The sequence below is a fragment of the Rhineura floridana genome, chromosome 1 (assembly GCF_030035675.1).
Source record: "Rhineura floridana isolate rRhiFlo1 chromosome 1, rRhiFlo1.hap2, whole genome shotgun sequence".
Lineage (NCBI taxonomy): Eukaryota > Metazoa > Chordata > Lepidosauria > Squamata > Rhineuridae > Rhineura > Rhineura floridana.
In genome coordinates, this window is record NC_084480.1 from 211374578 (window position 1) to 211396622 (window position 22045).

General features: G+C 41.3%; 1 protein-coding gene across 7 annotated transcripts in view; it reads right to left on the reverse strand.

Moving 5' to 3' along the window:
* Nucleotides 1-22045, reverse strand: part of LOC133367599 (uncharacterized) — a 360491-nt gene that overhangs the window by 193961 nt on the left and 144485 nt on the right. For all 7 annotated transcript variants that reach the window (XM_061591725.1, XM_061591699.1, XM_061591706.1 and 4 more), the window contains 2 exons: nt 17265-17379; nt 14241-14480 (listed from right to left, as the gene is read on the reverse strand). In XM_061591725.1, the coding sequence (XP_061447709.1) occupies nt 14241-14480; nt 17265-17379 (355 nt within the window). The remainder of the gene's footprint in view (nt 1-14240; nt 14481-17264; nt 17380-22045) is intronic.

A 22045-nucleotide genomic window follows, 5' to 3' on the forward strand; every position in this document is an offset into this window, starting at 1 on the left:
AAGCCATGGAGTGATGACACTTCCCTGCTGGGAGACCTCAGGTACCTCACCAGTTCCTCCTCAGCAGTGTCCACTGCTGACTTCTTGCCCTGGGGCAGAAAGTTAAAGAAGTCATCTTCTAAGGCATCTCCTTCCTGGTCTTTATCTGAAGACTGATCACTGTCCTCATTAAGTACACCCATCTTTATTTCAGCTTTCAACAAGGCTTCCATTGTGTATCTAAGAAAGAGAGAGGATATGTTAACACATATATGTTAGGAAACCATCATCTGCTCTTCATTTCCTGATGCTTGTCATGTCCCCTGGTTCAGGGTCCAGCCTGAGCCTGTGGATGATGACATGGAAGGTAGGAAGGTGACCAAGTCACCACACTCATGGGGCAGCACAGCAGACCCTTAAGGATTACCTGCAGCAACCCAAGGTTGTGATGAGGAGCCCCAGGAAGAAAAGGCCCAGCCCCTGCCTACCACCTTAAGCCCTCTGATGCCTCCCTTGAGACAACATTTCCCTTGGAGTAATCCACCCAAAGGGCTTCCCTAATGTTCTTACTTGTTGGTATGGGTGGTGGCCTGACACGATTCCAGCCGATCTAGTTTGAAGCGAGGGTGTACGCAGGCTGCCAGAAGAAGCAGATCCCTGCCAGATCCCCACCTCTCAGGGGTTGTCTGCTGCTGCTTCAGCATTGTGGGAGGAGGGGTGTCATTCATTGGTTCAGGAAGGCCACGTCTCCTTGCCTTTATTGCTTCTTCAATTGCTCTCAGCTTCTCAGGGTGTGCCCTCTGAGGAAGAAGAACAAAGCATGAATCCAAGAAAAAATGGAAGAGGAACTTCACAATTTAAACATAAATAGACAATGGACACTCTTTGAGGACCAGCATGACAAAGGCTTACCTCAAAATGTTTCTTCACATTGGATGAGGAGGAAACAGCTGATCTCAGATTTTTGATCCTTGGAAGGCAGTAATTGCATCGTACAACAACATTTTTCCCACTCTGGCTCACAAATGTACAAGCTTTCTCAAAGCCAAACCATGGTACTTGCTGTTCTGCAGATGTGGCTGTGGGCAACTGGCACTGCTTCATGCCCTCCTCCTCCTCGTGCACAGGGCCTCCTTTCTGAACCTCACTTTCTAGTTTTGCCTCCTCAGGATCAACAAGCTGTGACGCAAGTGGACGCACTAACTGACTGCTGCTCTCAGCAGCAAAACCTGCAACAGGCGTCTCTGTAATAAACAAGAGATAATGCTCCTATGTGGGTGAACTTCAGCTGTGATGTGCCCCCATCTCTTCCCCATGCTGCAAGATGCCCCAGTCAGAGTGGAAGTAAGCAGGTCGATAGCACAATTAAAAGAGATCCTATTTGCATCATTTTTGCTCACTAAATAACCCTGCCTGGGCCAGTCTAACCTACTATCTCACAGGGTTGTTGTGAGAACAAAATGAGACTAGGGTTCAAATCCCCACATAGCCATGAAGCTCACTGAGTGACCTTGGGCCAGTCACTGCCTCTCAGCCTCATGAAAACCCTATTCATAGGGTCACCATAAGTTGGAATCAACTTGAAGGCGGTACATATATTTTTTATTTTGAATATGATGATTATGATAATAAATATGCAGCATTTCAAATTAATTCTGTATGAGAAGCATTCCATGCCAAGCTTGGAAAACCAAGGATGAGGTATAAAATGTAGACAAAAATACTTTTGACAAAATGCCGTTTATATTTTATATATATGAGCCTGGGTAGGGAACATTTAATCTAGCCTACTTGCTTTCAGCAAGAAGGGTTAAGTGCCTTCAGGCTAGGGCAGTCACCAGAAGGCCACAGCAGAGACAAAGGAGCCTAGTGTTGTGGAGATGTTAGATGGGAGCTTTGGGGAGTAAAGATGGAGGCTCCTGAAGGCTGCAATTCTAAACACACTTACTAAGGGATTAAGCCCCATAGAACTCAACAGGACTGACTTCTAAGTAGATACAGTTTGGACTGTGCTGTTGGTAAACCTTGACTAGGGTTCTTCTGCAAAGACATCCATATCCAAGCAGGGTTGGCAACCCCCTGCCTGGAATACCCTGCCCTTATCTTTTAATGCGGCTGCTCCAAATGTTTTTACAGATTTGACCCTTTACTTCAGAAAGAGGTCTGAAAAATGAGTAAGAGTAAGAAGTATCTTTTAAAATTGTTCTTTTCAATTCACTCTTGAATGAACATCATACCTAGGGCAGATCCACACCATTCCTTTAAAGCACATTCAACACCCATTTGAAGCACATGAATCCCACCACAGAATCATGGGAACTGCAGTTTGTTAAGAGTGGTGAGAACTATAACTGTGAGGGGGAAATGACACTTCCCAGAATTCTTTAGAGGAAGTCATGCACTTTAAATGCGAGTTGGATGTGCTTTACACATATTGTGTGAATCCACTTAATAAATTTTGCCTGCATGTAAATTGTTTTAATTAATTTTTCAAAATGAAAATAAGCTATAAAGTGTAGTGGGTGACCATGGGCTACTCACCATTTCTCAGCCTATCTGCCCCTCAGGATGAAAACAATGGAGAACCATGACTACCCCAAGGCATACTTAAAATGTAAAGGAAGTATTGTACAACCATAGTATGCAATTGGATACTTATAGGGACACAGCATGACAAAACTGGGTGGAAGTAAAAGTTCTACACTTAGGAAAAAGAAACCAAATGCACAGTTATAAGATGGGGGTTACTTGGCTCAGCAGTACGACATGCAAGAAGGATCTTGGAATTGTTCTTGATCACAAGCTGAATATGAGCCAACAGTGTGATGTGGCTGCAAAAAAGGCAAATTCTATATCAGGCTGCATTAACAGAAGTATCATTTCCAAATCATGTGAAGTATTAGTTCCCCTCTATTCAGCACTGGTTAGGCCTCATCTTGAGTGCTGTGTCCAGTTCTGGTCTCTGCACTTCAAGAAGGATGCAGACAAACTGGAACAGGTTCAAAAGAGGGCAACAAGGATGATCAGGGGACTGGAAACAACGCCCTATGAGGAGAGACTGAAGGAACTGGGCATATTTAACCTGGAGAAGAGAAGACTGAGGGGAGATATGATAGCACTCTTCAAGTACTTGAAAGGTTGCCACACAGAGGAGGGCTGGGATCTCTTCTCAATGATCCCAGAGTGCAGGACACAGAATAATGGGCTCAAGTTGCAAGAAGCCAGATTTCGACTGGACATCAGGAAAAGCTTCCTAACTGTTAGAGCCATACAACAATGGAACTAATTACTAGAGAGGTAGTGGGATCTCCGACACTGGAGGCATTCAAGAGGTAGCTGGACAGCCATCTGTCGGGAATGCTTTGATTTGGATTCCTGCATTGAGCAGGGGGTTGGACTTGATGGCCTTATAGGCCCCTTCCAACTCTACTATTCTATGATTCTATGAAAATATTTATATAAGCATGACTATCAAATATGTTTATTTATATAACCTGTAAAGATATTTATAGTGCAATCCTATGTTTGTTTACTCAGAAGCAAGTCCCAATGTATTCAATGGGGCTTACTCAACCAGGGAAAACTGCAGCCTCAAGTGATAAGGAACTTGTTCTTTTAACAAGTCCTTTAAGTTGAGAGCTTATCCCAGTCTGCGTCTGTGTTGAAATTGCTTTTTAATATGTTTTTAAACTTTTTCTTAAAAAAAATGTTTTAAAGCTTTTAAAAATGTTTTTAAAGATGTTTTGTTTTAATATATTTTAAAGTCTGTTTTTATGATTTTTAAAGTGTTTTTAGTGCTTTTGTTTGCTGCCCTGGGCTCCTACTGGGAGGAAGGGTGGGATATAAATAAAATAATAAAAATAAATAAATAAACTTAATTCATTTTTTAAAAAAATGAGTATTAGTTTCCTACATAATAAAAACTGTGATAAACCCTGCCTAATTTCTTTAAAAATAGGGTTGGAGGGAGAGAGATTTACAACACAAACACAAGTCTGCACTTTACTCACAATCATGAAAGGGCGGGGTTGCAGCCAGAGCTTTGAAAAGTTACTTTAAACTACAACTCCCATCAGCCCCAGCCAGCATGGCCACTGGATTGGGCTGATGGGAGTTGTAGCTAGAGCATGATCTGTTTAAAAAAAAGTTGTGCAGGGGGTGTTATGTTTTGGTGTATATCTTGGGAATTAGACCACCTAGAAACTTAATTTTTTTAAAAAATTGAAGCAGAGAGTCCAGAGAGTAAGGGGTGGTAGCCAGAGAGCCGGAGCCCCCCCCCAAAACCAGAGACTCCTGCCGAAAACACACACACCGGGGCACACACACACACAAATCATCGTCACTCACCTCCACAGCTCTTCGCCATTCTGCTGCAGCCTTCTCCTCCGTTGTTGTCCTTGCCCTGGCTTTTTCCTCCGGCATCCATTTTTTCCTCTCAGAGTCAAACGCTAGCAGGCTCCCCCTGCCTATTCATCTCTTTCCTCGTGCCTCCTAACACAGATCACGAGGGAAGAGACAGTCTGCACAGAGGTCCAATCAGTGTGAGGCACATGTCTTGTGTTAACCAATCACAGCCAGGAGCTGACTTCCCCTTGTTCCTGCCCCCAAGTAACGTCCAACCTAACGTGGAAACGTTAAAGTTGAAGCTGAAAAGTAGGGAAATTACTATTCGTTCCGTTACTTGGAATTACCCACTCGTTATTTAAAATTGTAACGAATTAAAAGTAACTCGTTAAAAATAACGAGTTACTTCCAAGCTCTGGACTGTCTCATGTGAAATCAAAGTCTGATGTGGGTGTGGCCCCCTGATTAGGCAAGCCAAGCAGCTGTGAGTCTGGCTTTTAGAACACTGACAGTTGGTTCTTACTGAGCATGCCCGACATTATCATTGAGTTCAATGCTAAATGTCTTAAATTAATTAAAAACCAGCCAGGCATTTTTTAAACTTTTAAACTGTGTAAGAGGAAGGTCAGAGTATGGAGCAAGGTCTGTAGCAGATTTACAGGTACTCTGTGAACATGGCTGATGTTTGATGAATTTCAACAGATTATGAGAACTCTGACAGAAAAAAGACCAAAAGGGCTCTGGGTTTTTCTTCTTCTCTTTTTACACTTTGAACTCTCTATTCTCCCTGACTGTTTTGTGTATCACCATGAAAATTTAGAGGGTTGTTAAGCAAGTGTTTCTGAGTTCAGGACTATAAGTTTTGTAAGGTTTTGTTTTGAATGGCATGGGGGTTATTTTCAATTTAACATTGCGGAATGTGAAAAATCCACACTGGCTATAGTATATAGCCACTCTCATGGCTGTATAATATTGGTGGAAGCTGAGGTGGAAGTGAAGAATTCTCCTCTGTGGCTAGCAGCTAGATCGAGCAAGACCCAGCTTAAGAGAAAGAGACTGTGTGGTGGCAGCTAAGAACATGGAGGGGGACTATGCTTTTGTATTTACTGCTTGCTTTCAGTTTTTGGTGACAGTGATATAAACAGGGCTATGTATGAAAAATCTTTGTATATGTGATTTAAATAAAACACTGTTAATAGTTTATGTTTAAGAATTATATGTTATTTTTCTGTCACTGCTTTTGCTGTGAGTCCCTTCAGAGCCCCTGAATATAGACATATAAGAATTACACCAAAATAGTTACCTGTGGACCATCAGTGGTCTATTAACTTCATTCAGGTTGTCTCCAGCATATCTTCATTAAATATTCATATTATTTTTAATTGTACTTTAATTGCTTCTTTTATTTCTTATATTGCATTTTATTGCATTACAACCTATATTGTAAGATATGCACAAGATTGTTGTACAGACGAGGAGGTGTTGGTGAACTACCTCTCGAACTACCTCTCAAATGCCATATTTAGGGTCTGTGTGGGATCTTGTATAGGGGTAATACTGAAGTCTATCCACTCTGCATAGTGGATGGAATTAATCGTTAAGATTCTTTGTAGAGGTGTGATGCAGCACATAAAGGTAAGTGCAACCAGGTAAGTGCAGTAGGAGCTGTGAACCCTCTAACAGGAGGTCACATTCCTTCTCTATTAGATCATGAGAGGCAAAAGACTGACCGGGAGGAAAACATCTTTAAACTCATCATTCTACTATAAGGGAGGGGTCAGGTGGACTATATCTAGCAGCCTGTTACACAGACAGGGGCCAGAATAGCAAAGACACAACAGAGAGAGAAGTCAGTGGCAGAGGCCAGACCGGGGGGGGGAGCAATGTTGCCAACAACAACAACAAATTCCACCAGACCCACACTCCAAATCCACCAAACTCTGACCTTAACCCACCAGATACCACGTCTGATAACATCTTTGCGTTTTTGTGAAACACTGTTATGAAGAGTTGTTTACCAAGGTGGATAATAGCATTTAAAAGGTTCAAAAACACTCTGTGTGCCTGTGTGTTGTATTTAAGTTTGGAACTGCATATATAAATATGAGAGAAGTATGGAGGTTTTGCATTCCTGTTTTTTTAGGTTTAATAAATGCTGTGTTTGTGTTTGTGTATGTGTGTTTGAGAACAGGTTATCGGACTAGATGAGCCTTTGCCCCGATCCAGCAGGCTCTTCCTGCTATTATTATAAGATGCACTGTTTATACAAAGAATACCTGTTGGGGAAATCACTTTATTAAATACAAACTGAGGTTCCTCATTGGTGAGGCAGGTGCACTCTGTGCATGCTCATACCATTTATCTCTGAGGCTTATAGTTCCTAATCATCATGTCTCCCCTGCTCAAGTCTGTGGGAACCGACTGTGGTTTGTGAGGAGGGGTTGGTGGTGCTTAGGCTGCATCACACTTTGGGTAGAATATTACCTGCACATTTTCCTTCTCAGTAAGCCAACTGGCAAGAATCTCATTGTCTTTATATTTTTAAAAAACAAACACACCAGAGGATCTGGAGACTTAACGTAAAAATCCTCCTTTCTGTCACTGGCTCATTGAGTGGTGTTCAGTACATTACTCTGGTATCCTTTTGATCAAAGAGGTAGCCAATAGCCATGGCTTATAGCAGAAATGAAACAATAGTCAAGTAGCACTTTAGAGACTGTGCATAGGAACAGAAATGCAAACAATGAAAAATACAAGAAAATGTCAGAAAGTAGTTGTTTTTTAAAGGCTAGGTTTTGGCTAGACAGTTTCATGAAATACACAACAAACAAAAAACAATGAAATGGAAGTATTTGTAAAAAACCAACAGATTCTCACCATAAAATGTTTGGCATTCACTAGGTTTCCCACTAGCCACTAGACACCACCAGATGTGTGCCTAAAAACACTAGATTTAGTGGGGAAATCACTAAATTGACAACAGTGAGGGAGAGAAACTTCACCTTGCACAGCTAAAGATCCATCCAGGCTGTGAATGTTAGAGTGGCAACCAGTTGCCCCCAGGGGATCTCCCAAATGCTGCTGTCAAGGAACGTTAGATATTTTATGCTTATATGTGTATACCCAGCAATAAACTCTATTAGATACTTATCTTTTGGTGCTCTTTGTGTGACCTGAATTAACGAACTAACAGCCTCTAACCAATGAATGGGCAGTCACTCTGGAACAGGAGTGCAACCTGTGACAGAACACTACCACAGGCAGAAAAATCACTGAGTGACTTTTAAAAACCATCAGCATTTTTCAAGTGGTCCATGGGGGGGGAAATTTGGGAACCACCAGCTTAAGCAACAGGTATGTCCCTATCCCCCCACCCCACCCAAATTTGCTATTTAAAAGTCATCTATCATATGAAGTTTCTTTATTATTACTATTTAGTAATTTAGTAATAGTAGGTGTAAAAGTAGGATGGAGGAGAAATTTGGTTCAGTTTGTATTTTAATGTGAACCTACCTAATTTGCGCTTCCCAAAACAATATATGAACTAAAATGCAGCTGTCCTTTGAAATTAACACCTCTTCAGATTTAATGATGTAATCCTCCAATGAAAAAATGTGTAAAAATTATGTATATTAGGGGAAAGTATTTCTAAGAATCCATATACTATTGAAAATAACATACAAATATGCATTATATTGGGGAAATCTTCAAAAAATTGTATAGTAGGCAAATGCACACTAAATTGCAGACAAATTTTTGTAAGAATTTCTTTTTTAAAAAATCACAAACTGATCTGGAATTGTGGTGAACTGAAGATCAGAAAAATGAGAAACTGAGACAAACCAAATTCGACCAATTCCTCTATTCCCAGTATTTGTTGCCTGAAGCAGCTGCAAGAAGATGCAATCCGGATTGGAATTTGACACAGGAGTACTTACATTTTCCCATTTTTCTTATAAAAATCCCATCCTTCCCACCTCATGGATGGAACAGATACGTGTACCTGTATCTTTTTTCCCTGTGTGGTGAAAAGCAACTTGAGGGCGTTGCATAAGGACACAGAATAATCAACTGTACACCTCAGAAACGTCTTGTTGGGATTGCCTGGTTTTCTACAATTGTTTTGGCTTAAGAAATATCCTCAGAGAAAACATTAATCTGATTGAATGTCACATATATTTTGACCCCAACACAAGCATTGAAGGAGGGGGCAACTTTCCACACAGCCAGTTTACTATAGTTCCCTGCTTCCTGTCTTTAAGTTGCCATAGCCTGGTTGAACTCTTGTGTTTGTTACTTAAGGTTATCATGCTGGAAGACCAGAGCCTCACCCAGTGTGCCCAGACAGTGCTGCCCTTCCTGCCACTTCCCCTTCTTGGTAAATGACAGTGACACTGGTAATGGGACTACTAGTGTGTGGCAGCAACCCTCCTTACCAGCAGCTGCTGTGGAAGGCCACTGCCATTTTCCACAAGCTGTTCACTCCCTGCTTCTCTATGCTTCCCAATTAGACCATATGCTCTAATTTGGAACACCCTAAGCCAGCCTTTCCCAACGTGTGCCTCCAGATGGTGTTGGACCACAACTCCCATCTTTCCTGACCATTGACAATGCTGGCTGAGACTGATGGGAGTTGTGGTCCAACAACATCTGGATGCACACTGGTTGGGAAAGGCTGCCCTAAACGTCTGGGAGTTTGGAAATGGAAATAAAAGTTCAGGATGTTCCATAATGGAGCATTTGGCCTAATTGGGCATACAAAACTCACCCAATATGGAGAGCAGGGACAAGCCTATTGGCCTTGCTCTCTGTGTTGCATCCCCATCACTGACTTCATCACCTTTCACTATGGATGTGAGAGAATTCCAACAGAAACAGAAATGGGAGCAGAAATTGTTGATGTTTGCTTATTCATCCCATGTTCAGAATATAAATCAATCCAGTAAATACTATCAGTGTTCATTGCCGATGCTGTTTTCAGTCCGCAATTATTCTTTAATAATTCCAGCCAAAAGAAGAAAAGGGTAAGTAAGCAGGTGTTTACCAGGCTTGTCTACTTGGTGTTTTTTTAATCTGCTACTTCTTTTAAACAGTTTTCATTGCATTTTATACATTGTTTGAGACGTGTGTGGAAGGTGAAATCATCATCAACATCATCCCACAGCTAGTTCAAACATGGAACAGGTAAGATTACATATTTGAAATGGAAATGGATTGCCTTCAAGTCGATTCTGACTTATGGTGACCCTATGAATAGGGTTTTCCTGGTAAGTGGGATTCAGAGGGGGTTTACCATAACTGTCCTCTGAGGCTTAGAGGCAGTGACTGGCCCAAGGTCACCCAGTGAGGTTCATGGCTGTGTGGGGATTCGAACACTAGTCTCCCAGGTCACAGAAAACTCTGCAAAATCTTAAAGCGGGTTTAAAAAACCTATTTATTTTTAGCCTTCCCCCCCCCTAATTTTGGCTTTTATTTGATGAGCTTAAATTAGAGAGCTGTATTAGAACATACAGCTTTTTTTAGCTGCTGGAATCAGTACTGCTGTTTTATTCATTTTTAACTGGCCTTTTTAAAATAATTGTGTGCTGTTGCCATTTAAGTTGACTAGTTTTGTTTTGAATTGCATTTTGTCTTTGTGATATGCAAGCTGCCTTATATGGTTTGCACCCAAGAAGGCAGCCTATAAATAATATATAAATATATAAATGAATGAATGAATGAATAAAAATAAAACAATATTTTTATCAGGATGAAAGCTCACAGTCAGGTAGGTATTTGAGCTTTTAGAGTGACATGGAGCTATTTTCTCAGGGTAGGCATGATCGCAAAGGGGCAACAGATGCTTCTTTTAATAAGTGTGTTAATATGTGTTTGATATGTGTTATAAACGTTTTAAATTTAAAAAATTTTAAGGAAGCCCATTTTTAATGCTGTTTGAATCGTTTTAAATGTGTGTTTTATTGTATTTTGATATTGTCTGTTGTGAACCGCCCAGGGAGCTTCGGCTATGGGGCGGTATATAAATTTAATAAAATAAAATAAATAAATACATAAATAAATTCTAGGAAAGGGCTTAGCTAGGTCAATCTGCAGCCCATTTCAATCTTAAGATGGCAGCAAAAAAGCTATTGCAAACACATTAGGAACTGTGGCTTGCTAGTTTATTTTAAACATTTCTATATAGCTGTTTGTCAGGTAAATGATTAAACAGTATTTACATGTACTTAAGGTATAAAAGTATAAAAGAGAGCCAGTGTAGTGTAGTGGTTTGAGTGTTAGACTATGACTTGGAAGACCAGGGTTCAAATCCCCACACAGTCATGAACCTCACTGGGTGACCTTGGGCCAGTCACTGCCTCTCAGCCTCAGAGGAAGGCAATGGTAAACCCCCTCTGAATACCGCTTACCACAAAAACCCTATTCATAGGGTCACCATAAGTCGGAATTGACTTGGAGGCAGTCCATTTTTTCAAAGTATCAAACTATTAATGCATTGAGGCCAGGAAAGCCAATAATGAGTATGAGACTATGTATGTCTATTCCAAAGTATGTCTCATTAATTTAAGGATCAAGGCAGTGGTAAATGCATCCTTGGAAGAGGGTGCAATGCCATCAGCCCTCAAGGAGGCAATAATCAATCCCATCTTGAAAAAGTCCTCCTTGGATCCTCAAGAGTTAAACAACTTCCGCCCAGTCTCTAACTTACCATTCTTGGGCAAGGTGATTGAGCGAGTGGTGGCCAAACAATTGCAGGCACACTTGGATGAAACAAACTATTTGGATCCATTCCAATCGGGTTTCAGGACTGGACATGGAACTGAAACAGCCTTGGTCGCCCTGGTGGATGATATGAGGAGGGCGTTGGATAGGGGAGAATATACCCTCCTCGTCCTCCTGGACCTCTCAGCGGCTTTCAATACTGTTGACCACAGTATCCTTTTAGATCGCCTGGAAGGATTAGGAATAGGGGGCACCGTTTTACGGTGGCTTCGTTCCTATCTCTCTGACAGGCACCAACGGGTGGCTTTGGGGGATGAGGTCTCAGACCCTTGGCCTCTCAATTGTGGAGTGCCACAGGGTTCTATCCTCTCCCCCATGCTATTCAACATCTATGTAAAACCGCTGGGGGCCATCATCAGAAGATTTGGGCTGCAGTGTCACCAATATGCAGATGACACTCAGCTCTATCTCTCGTTTAAGTCCTCACCAAGGTTGGCTGTAGATACCATGTCCAAGTGCCTGGAATCCGTTAGTGAATGGATGGGAAGGAATAGGCTGAAACTAAACCCTGACAAGACTGAGGTATTGCTCGTCGGAGATAAGAATAAGTTGGGAGATATAGACCTGGTACTTAATGGAGTAAAATTACCCCTGAAAGACCAGGTCCGCAGCCTCGGGGTCATTCTCGACTCCCAACTGTCCATGGAGGCCCAGGTTTTGGCAGTGAGCCAGGCAGCTTGGTATCAACTTCATCTGATACGGAAGCTGCAGCCCTACCTTCCTGTCCACCTGCTCCCACGAGTGGTACATGCCCTGGTCTCCTCTCACTTAGACTACTGTAATGCGCTCTACGTGGGGCTGCCCTTGAAGACAATCTGGAAATTACAGCTGATACAGAATGCGGCGGCTCATTTAATTGGGAACTGTCATCGCCGTGATCACATCACACCAGTGTTAATAGATCTACACTGGTTACCAGTTGTTTACCGGGCCCAATTCAAGGTGCTGGTACTGACCTTTAAAGCCCTATACGGTTTCAGCCCAGTTTATCTTAAGGAGCGCCTCCAGCATCACCAATTAGGCCGCCTAACAATATCAGCCACACAAGACCTTCTCTCAATTCCCCCAGCTGAAAAAGCTAGGCTGGTGCGAACCAGAGAGAGGGCATTTTCAATTGTGGCTCCCACCCTCTGGAACTCCCTTCCTTTCGATCTCCGCCATGCCCCCTCCTTGATAGGCTTTCGCCGAGCCTTAACAACCTGGCTGTTCAGACAGGCCTATGGCACTTCTGGGGAGGGTTAGGTTCTTATGTTGCTGACCACTTGAAAGAGTGGTGTTTTTAATGGTTGAGTATGTTTTTATTGGTTTTATATTGTATTTTATTGGAAATGTACGTCGCCTAGAGTGGCCGTTAATTCGGCCAGATAGGCGACTCACAAATAAAATTTTATTATTATTATTATTAAGCAGGGATTACCACCAGGTAACAGTACTCTGAGAATCCCACTTTGGAAATGTTTGGGTGCCAAAATGCCTCTTTGCACAGGCTTGGTCTCTCCTACACTGAACACACACTCTTAAAATGTCTACATTTTAGTGGATGCCAGGACTGGACACCCTCCCTCCCTCCCATTCTAAGTAGAGGAAAGGTGCAAAGAGCTTCCCTTTAAGAGCGAGTGCAACAGTTGCTGATGCCTCTTTCCCATTGATGGGGGCATTTCCCATTGATGCCTGTACCATTTTGTGGTCCTGTCTTTTTCTGCTCTTTTAGATGTGGCAGCTATTTTTTGTTATGCCATACCCAGAGCCTGGAAAAGTTACTTTTTAAAACTACAGCTCCCATCATCCCCAGCCAGCATGGCCACTGGATTGGGCTGATGGGAGTTGTAGTTCAAAAAGTAACTTTTCCAAGCTCTGACCATATCCCCACAGCAGCCATTTTATGACTGGTGTCCATGGGCAAGAATTCCAATTTGCCCAATGGCCCAGAAAGGTTGACGATCCCTGGCCTATGGGAAGACCAAAATCAGGGCATGAGGTCATATCTCCCCTTCACCTTTTGTAGAAAACAGACATAAATATCATGAAGTACTGTGTATGTGACATAATATGTGCATTTTTTATGTATTCCCATTTAGAATATATGCAGGGCCGAATCCAGAGCTGATCACTTTTCACATACAATTTAAAATGGAATGCAATGAAATATGCACACATGTGTCTTTCATGCTTGACAGAATGTGCATGTAAATGCAATTCATCCTTGAAAGGACCAGGTGTAGGCCTTTTAGCACAAAATCATAATATGTACCACCACATGAACTCATGGTGGCTGTTTGCTCTATTCCTCTTTGATTATTCAATGAACAATGATTATTCCAGATGTTGCCAGCCTGTGGCCCTCCAGATGTGAAGCAACTGCCACTAGTTCCAACCAGAATGAACAATGGTCAGAGACGACAGAAGTTGTAGTCTAACAACATACCACAACAATCACAGAAGGCTCAGGCCTCCACAGGAATCTTCCACAGAAATCAAAATCATTCAGGAGTAGTGAGGAAGCTCATGCTTATCAGACAAATTTCTTCCAAATCAAATGATTCAACCGGTTGCAGATATTTGTCTCAATGCTGTCTGAGCAAACAACATGCAACAATTCTGTCCCATGCAGCATGGTTTAGAAACAATATAAATGTATGCCTCAGTAACAAAACAGAGCCTTGAGTGTACTTGGGTTTATTCCAAAATAATCCAAATGCTGCTTTTTTAGCAAATGGAGGTCAATGAAGCTCAAAACTCAGACAAGGATTTGAGCATTCATGTGTTTATATACACCCACTCGTTCATTTATTATTCTAAAGCTACTTTACCCAAATCGAATTACATAGCTGACAAGCTGCATAGATAAGAAAAATGCAGGCAAAATTTAAACTTGGCTGACAATGCTGCATGATATACTGTATTATATATTTGGCATTTTTTAAATAAGTGAGGAAGGTTGCATTGGGGCAAAAGGGGCAGGGAAGAAGAGCCTGCACCTACCTAAACAGTACCTTAAAATACTAAATGGATTACGAGCATAAATAAATATATTCAATATATATGTAGCCCAAAGGATAAATCACTGGGTGGTGGTTTGTGTGTTTTTATGCTCAACCATCAAAGCAAAAAGAGCATATTGAAGGAACTTCACTTACTGTGTAGACACTCTGGTTAAAACAGATCTCCAAATCATAGAAATTCCCATTATGTCTGACCGGTAATGAGGTTCCAGCCCATTGTTGACTCTCCACTTTGGACCAACGAAGCACTTTCCCACCAAGTTGTCCATGGAGGGAAACTTTGAGGATGTAGCTGCCTTGTGGCACTTTGTCTTTAACACCACGTAAGCATTTCAGTTGGATCTGAATGGGTTGAGGTTTTTTAGACCAGTCAATCTAATGGAAAAATAGATGATGTTAAGGGGGTGGGAACAAAAGAGGAACACTAATAGTAATAGTAAGAGCACATATTGAAAAGGGAACTGATTACAGTCAGGGTTCAAAAGTTGACTTTTTATCACGTTAAGTCCTATTCAAGCATTGAAAAGAACATATTTATTTATTTGACTTCTATCCCACCCTTCCTCCCAGTAGAAGCCCAGGGTGGCAGATGAGGGCTTAAACTGGGTAGAGGGAGCAGGAACAGGAGCACATTTGCAGGGCATGCCCACTTCACCCACGACTTTACCAGCATTCCTGATTGCAGGGAGACTTCTAAGAGCGTTCAGCTGAACATGCTTTTAAGCAGGAGTGGCTGGTGCCCACTGGGACGGGTAGGGCAGAAGGCAGGTAGACCCACAATAGGAAGAGCCAGAGCCAATGAGAGGCAGAGCCAGCTAATTCTAATTTTGTCCCCAACCTCCTCCCTGTTGAGCTCTACTAGGGGCAACACTGAAACTAAGGAGGAGACGCTGACAAGCAGTGCCAGCCCTTGGATTGGTTGTAAGTAAGAAGGCACACAGATGGGCCTGGCTGATAGAGGCTGGTGGGGCAGTGTCCCACTTTCCCTAGTGGATCAGGCCTCTGCTGCTTTTAAGTGACTTTCAGATTTTCAGGGGAGGTTGGGGGTTGGCGTGGACATGCGCAGCACATGTTGAAGCCCTCCCCAGTTTAAGCTAGCACCAGTTCTTTTGAATGCTTGAATAGAGCTATAGTCAGCAAACACTGGCTGCATGGGTAAGAAATTCTAGCTTATTTGTCCAATCTCCTTGTTCCCCATTCATTGTATTTTTCCGTGGAACTACTAATTCCATCCCCTGAAGAAAACAATGCTGCCATTTCTCTTATACAGTAATTTAACTGATCCTGAAATGAAAGAGCTGCATCAAGATATTCTAATCTTGCAGGGGATTTGAGAGTTGACTGCGGCCCAGATTGCCTCCCTGATAATCTGCAGTTGAAAAAAAAGAGTGAAGTGATGTCATCATGTCAGCACTTCCCTGCTTCTCGCAAGCAACCACCAATGGGCCATAGTAGGGGGAATGGAAACATGATATCACATTACACACTTTCCCTCACATTATAGCATACTGCTGGTGATTTTTCACAATTTGTTCTGCAACCATAAGGGCTAGGAGAAACAAAAGCTGAATCTCTTAGGTTTCAACAAAATCCTGAGGTCTCATGGGCTGCATGTTGTTTCTTGGTGGGGTATAGAATTGAAAAATTGATTCCCAACAAACAGGCAGCAAGAGGATGTGCCATCAGCAGGTTTCCCACTAGCAGCAACTGGCAGAAAGCCCCAAAACAGAGCATTTGAGGGAGAGGCAGGAAGGGGAAGCAATCCTGAGCTGGTCTCGCTGCCATCACGTGACAGAATTCAGCCCCAATTGTTGTGCCAGCTCCAGGCTGGTGCAGCAATCTACCTCCTGTACACGCACACTCCACCCTGGCCGACATGGCAGCGGCCCCACTACTTGGTTAAGATCCGCTGGGCAGCAGCCGGGGTTAGGATTGCACCCTAAATCACAACCGTAATGATTTAAACTGTTTCTTTATTCTATTATTTCAAGGAAAAGACAGTGATTATGAAAGAAGGCATCTCATAGCACATAAAATATTATTATGCTTCACTTGAGAAAGTGTTTCAAAGTCTCATGATCCAAGCCTAGAGTGACCAACAATCTCCCCCTTTTTTAAATCTGACTATGTATTTATATTGGAAGAGACAACATATTTCCATATAGATGTGAAGCTTGTGGAGTTAAATTAACCAGTTAAATAAACACTTGAAGCAGTTAAATCTCTTCTGTTTTTTGTTTTTCTCAGCACAAATCATACTTAACAAACTAATCTGAATTACAATTATTTTCATTTAAATTAGAAAAAAAATCATAATTAACAATGAAGATTTAACCTTAATTTGGCTTCAGAAATATATATATATATGAAAAAATTAACATCATGTGAATGAATAAGACAATCTTTCTAAAACCTCAAGGCAGGATTACTGATGCAGGCAGACTGAGTTATTAAACACATTCTAAATTAAACGCCTCTATGCATTTTATACTGAAATATATTTTGATAGTTTTGCATGCCAAATGTGACATTTTATATTTCAGATTCATCTTCTGTAGTAATTTTGGAAATGTCATACAAACAAAGATTTTGTCATTTACCAATGGAATTACTATGCATGGCCAGTTAGCCTTCTCTCTTTCTGGCTCTTTTAGTTGCTTCAAGTCAGCAAGCCATAAAAAATCTTTATCTCTCTGAAACACAGCAATTTGGAAGATAATCGAATAGTGACTGGGGGGCAAAAGCGCAGGTCTGAGGAATTATACCACAATCTCTCTTGCATTTACAACCTTCCCTCAAAGCAAGTGTCAGTTGAGTAGGAAAAGGAGATAGGAGATTCATCATATCTCAAGCTTGTCTCATTTACATGGTGGCAGTGATGCCTTCCCTCATCTCCCCCAGAAAGACTTTCCTTGGCCACTGCTGACAAAGTGTTTTGAAGAAGCCCTGACCATATGATTCATCATTAATGCTTTTAGACATTCCATTTAAGCTTATAGTTGCATCTGCTGGGATGTATACATTTAAGCCTGCTGAAATCCTAATTTTTTAAAAAAGGGAGGGAGGGATTTTGTACAAGGGAGTCAATATAATTGATCTAGTCAGTTGGTACATTAGTACATTAGGAAAACGAGTGCTCACACAGACAAAAAGACTCACCTTCCAGCAAAGACCTGCTGCTCTATTGGATTCATTATTCAGTCCTGCAAGGTTTCTGAACTTGGCTGCAGTCCCTTCATTTAGTGCTGCTTTCAACGCCTGACTTTCTTCCATGCTTCATTAGCAAACGGGGAGTAAAGGGAAGGTTTTTTTTAAAAAAAATGTATAATAAATTAAGCAAAGTGTTGACTCTTGACACATACATTTTAATGCATTCTTTAAATATATTATAGAGAATGCAACACTGAAGGGAGCATAGCTGTTCAGGGCAGATAATGGTTAGGTTTTGACAAGTGGCAAAGGGATAAAATTGGATAACTTCTGTAATGACAAACTTATATTTATCAGTCTAGACTGATGCCAAAAACACAGTGGGCCACAAGCCAGCAGCCCTGTGACCATTTACTGGACTATGGCCACAAGGTTTTACTTACAAAACCTAGACATTTGAAGCAAGCTTGTTTGCCAGACAGAGCAGAGTGGTGGTGAAGCAACAGGACAGCATGGAAAGAGACACCTTCCATTGGACATTGCAGGTCCTGAATCCAGCACTGGAGATGTGGAGTAGAAACATTATTAACTGGCGCCAGCTATCTCCACAGCCAAATCAGAGTGTGACTGTGGTCATCCAATTAAGTTGAGAAGACATAGGTTCAGGATAAGAAGCACTTCTTCACACAACACAGGTAATTAATGTGTGGCGGTGATGGTCACTGGCTTAGATTAAAAAAAGAAAGAAATGATTCCTAAATGGGCCCTTAATATTCAGGACCTGTTTACATCTGAATTGCAGTAAACAAGAGAAGGCCATCACCTTTTAGAGAGAGTGCGGAAGAAAGGGCATAATCTGCTAGTTTTTACAGAAAGGAATCATTTTCAGACATTTTCCCATCCAAACTCTTGCAGAAAACCTGCTGCCAGCAATCAGGCCATTTATATACGCATAGCTAGTCACTATGTTCAATATTGTGAAACCTGACACTTAACGTAGTTTGACTAAGAAGGGCTGATTAAAAAAAAAAAGGTGTGAATTATCTCCAAAGACTAATAAATAAAAAGAGAAGGATCTTGCAGCCTTCATGCTGAGCACTGACACAACTATTTATTTATTTATTATTTATTTATTACATTTATATACTTCCCCATAGCAGAAGCTCTCTGGGCGGTTTACAGCAATTAAAAACATTAACTAAATAGCTTCTCTAAAGGTGGCACAAGGTAGATCAATTATCTGTGATCCTAAATTGGTATTTCTCAAGTTTTGTGCCAAGGCATGCTAATGCACTATGAGAAACCTGGTAGTGTGCCATGGGAAACAAACTGATTAAAAAAATTATTAAAGCTCCTCGCATAAGCCTAAAGTACATATTGACTGCAGAAGCCTGCTGCATCTGTCTGTGATTCACCGTCTGTGCCTTACCTCCTTGCAATCAGCTTTCACCTAGGTAAGGTAATTCTTCTGAAGATCCTTGGCGATGTTATACTTTCCTTATGATGTTTTGAGATTTCACATGTCCAGTAGCAGATGACGAGGTGGAGCAGCAGCGATCAGCTGACCTCTGGTCTCCTGCGTTGCTGCTGTATATTGGGCCAGAGAGGAGAAAGAGCAAGGCAGCAACAAGTTGGCACAGTGCAAATGCACCAGTGGGAGCACCAGATTGGCTCCACTGCTACGTTTGCACCACACCAACCTTGCCATTGCCTGGCCATGCAGCAGCAGTGTGAGCATCTAGAGGTGAGCATTGCTGCCCCACCCTGCTATCCACTACTGGCATTGTCTCTGCTCATTTGCATCTTGAGTCTTCCATTTTCCACCTGAGGAATTTACATTGGGAATTCCATGATCGTTTGGTGTCCTGTGCTATTGGCGTAGCACTCTGAATATTTGCCTTAAGTTCGCATGGAACACAAATTTGGATTAAATTATTTGTCTGCCACAGCAGTTTGAGATGCAACTAGAGTGGCTTACCTTGCCAAGGCACTCTCTTTTTCTCAATGGTTGTGTGTTAAAGTACTAGCACAAAGATTTCCCTTTCACACTTTTTGTACACAGTGCTGTGTTTGATAAGGGTAGCCATGATCAAAACATCAAATGGAACTTCCTTTACAGAGGGATATGTTTCCATGATATATTGGGTGAGTAGGGGAAACCAGAACATCACATTCACCTGACTAGAAAAAAAGTTGCTTATTCATTGCATCAGAATTGTTTAGAATGAACACACCATGGCCCAGAGTCCACTCAACTATTATGTGCCACCCTATGTCCATGGTAAGTGTAACGGAGGTTTACACGTTGAAAGAATGTGTGAGGGATTGTGCGGGTGCACCTTCCTCATCCTAGTCACTGCAACCATCATTATGTGTTTGGAGCACATAAGATATATGTCAGAATGTGCTTTATTCTCCACATGAGGGAGAACTATGGCCTAATCAGGGATTTTTCTCCTCATATGGAGGAGCTCTCTGTGCATACATTGGTGCTCTCTAAATGCATGGAGTAGGGAGCTGCTGGTTATGTCAGTGATGAGGGGAGAGGATCCATATGGCCCCATAACCCCTTCACTCATTTTTTCAGTACTTAGGGAACTTATTTAGACCTTGCCTAAACTTCATACCCTGTACAGAGACATGCAGAATGTCTTTAGAGGAGGTTGCCCAAAATGTCGTGATTGCATATTCTAAAAGCATTTACAAGCTTAATAGTGAAGTGTGCCTCAAATATTAATGGGAGTGGGGGAGAGAGAGAGTGCTTCAGCTATCAAGAGTATGAGAAACACAGTCCTAAATAAACACCTCGCGATTTTTTCAGCATCCCTTCCTTCGTTGACCTGAAGGTTAGGCAAAGCTTAACCTAATTGCCCTAAAACTGGAATTGAGTCAACTTGTATTGTGAACTTTTTAATTCCTGCAGCTGAATCATCCAAGAAAATCTCTTTTCCTAGGAAGAATGGTCTGTTTGAAACTTTGTACTTATTTAGTTTGCTCATGATGGAAATTATTTCACTTAATTTGGTTAGAGCTACATTGACACAGGGGTTCATTAGGACACCCATTTGCTTGCAATTCAATTTAAAATTAAATACACTTTGTTGTGGATTTTATTACTTTTAAACTACTGTATCTATTGCCTTTATTAGCAGCTAATACACAATTATGAAGGTAAACAGTTTTCATTACTCTGTTTGATCTCTTTTAGGGGTGTAACATTTTTCTCCTGATTCTTTCACACAGCCTGCTTGAATCTTGCTGAATAGCGATCAATTTAGCTTCTCTTCTTACTGATGAAACCTTATATTCAAGATCTACTTTCCCCACTTTGAATTGTCATTCTAAGAAGTTTTGGCTAGATTCTCATTTTTGCCTTAATTATTTATGGATTTTTAAAATGTTACTTGCCACATTCATATTGTTCAGTTCTGCTATTGAAAAGACAAGAGAAATAGCAACTCTGGAGATAACAGAGGCAGCATACCTAGTTATCTTTCAGTGGTTGGTTAAGGGGTGATTTGGACACAGACTTCAGTTTAAATGAGTACCTTCACTGGAATGAAATATCTACTCCCCTCCCCCTTTTGTTTGCATGCTGTAACTAAGCTGCAGTGCTTACTTTCTCACCAGTAGTGTCACTATAGAACTGCTTGCACAGCTAAGAGCACCATGGTAGCATGGGTGACAAGAACAGGAGACAACTCTGGAATACAGGTGGTGCTCCGTTCATTCTCTATGGTAAAGAGCAGAAAACCCTTCTAGTTCTGTAGGACTAGCCTGTGCTTAATTTATATAAATGGGCAACCATTTTGTGGGAAGACAGGATAAAGGATAAGAGATGCCCTATGAAAATAGGTCATTTTGAAATATGGTATGAGCCACTTCCTACTATGTAATTTTTTAAAAGATCAAAGGCCCATATGGAATACCAAAAATGTAATAAACTATTTATGTTTTGCTAAATGAGGCACTCCTGCTAGTGTGTGATTATTGCTGAGCTCACAAATGTAGAATCATCATGATTCTATGAGCAATTCCTTACACTAAGACATACTGCCCAATCCCTAATTAGATTGTGCTCTACAATTTATTAAGTGCCACAAGTACAGGAGAGATATGAGTACACTGCAGCTAGGAATAGGGGAGAAATTAAATTCAGTTTGTATTTAAGCCAAATCTATAATATTTGCACTTTTGGAAACAACATGAGACCCAAAACACAACCATCCTTCAAAATTCACAGTTCACTGAATTTTGTGATGCAGTTCTCCAGTCAAGTAATCTTGGGGGAAAGTATGCATAAAAATGTATATATTAGTGAAAAATAACACATAACGTGCATTATATTAGAAGATGTTTGCAAAAATTGGTACATTAGTAAAAACTGCATATAAAAATGTGTTTATTAGGGGAAATTTGCACTAATATGCTGAAGAATTTCCTCCACAAATTCCTGTAGAAATGTGGGGAACAGAATTAAAGACTCGATAAATTAGAAACTGAGAGAACCCAAATTGACAGATCCTTCCATCCCTAACTGCAGCATATAAATTCAGGTGGGAAAGAAGATGCTTTCAACATGGTGGCACCTAAGCCATGTTGTTCCAAACACAGAACAAAGTCCCTATAACCAGGAATACGTTTAATAATGAAAACCCTTATCACTCAAAGAATCATGCCATGTCAACATCTTCTAAGTTTCCCTATACCAGTAGAGCTAGGGAGCAGCAGTTGTGATACCAGGGTCACTCCAGCCAAGCTGGATGGGAGTGGGTCAAGGTTGCAACGAT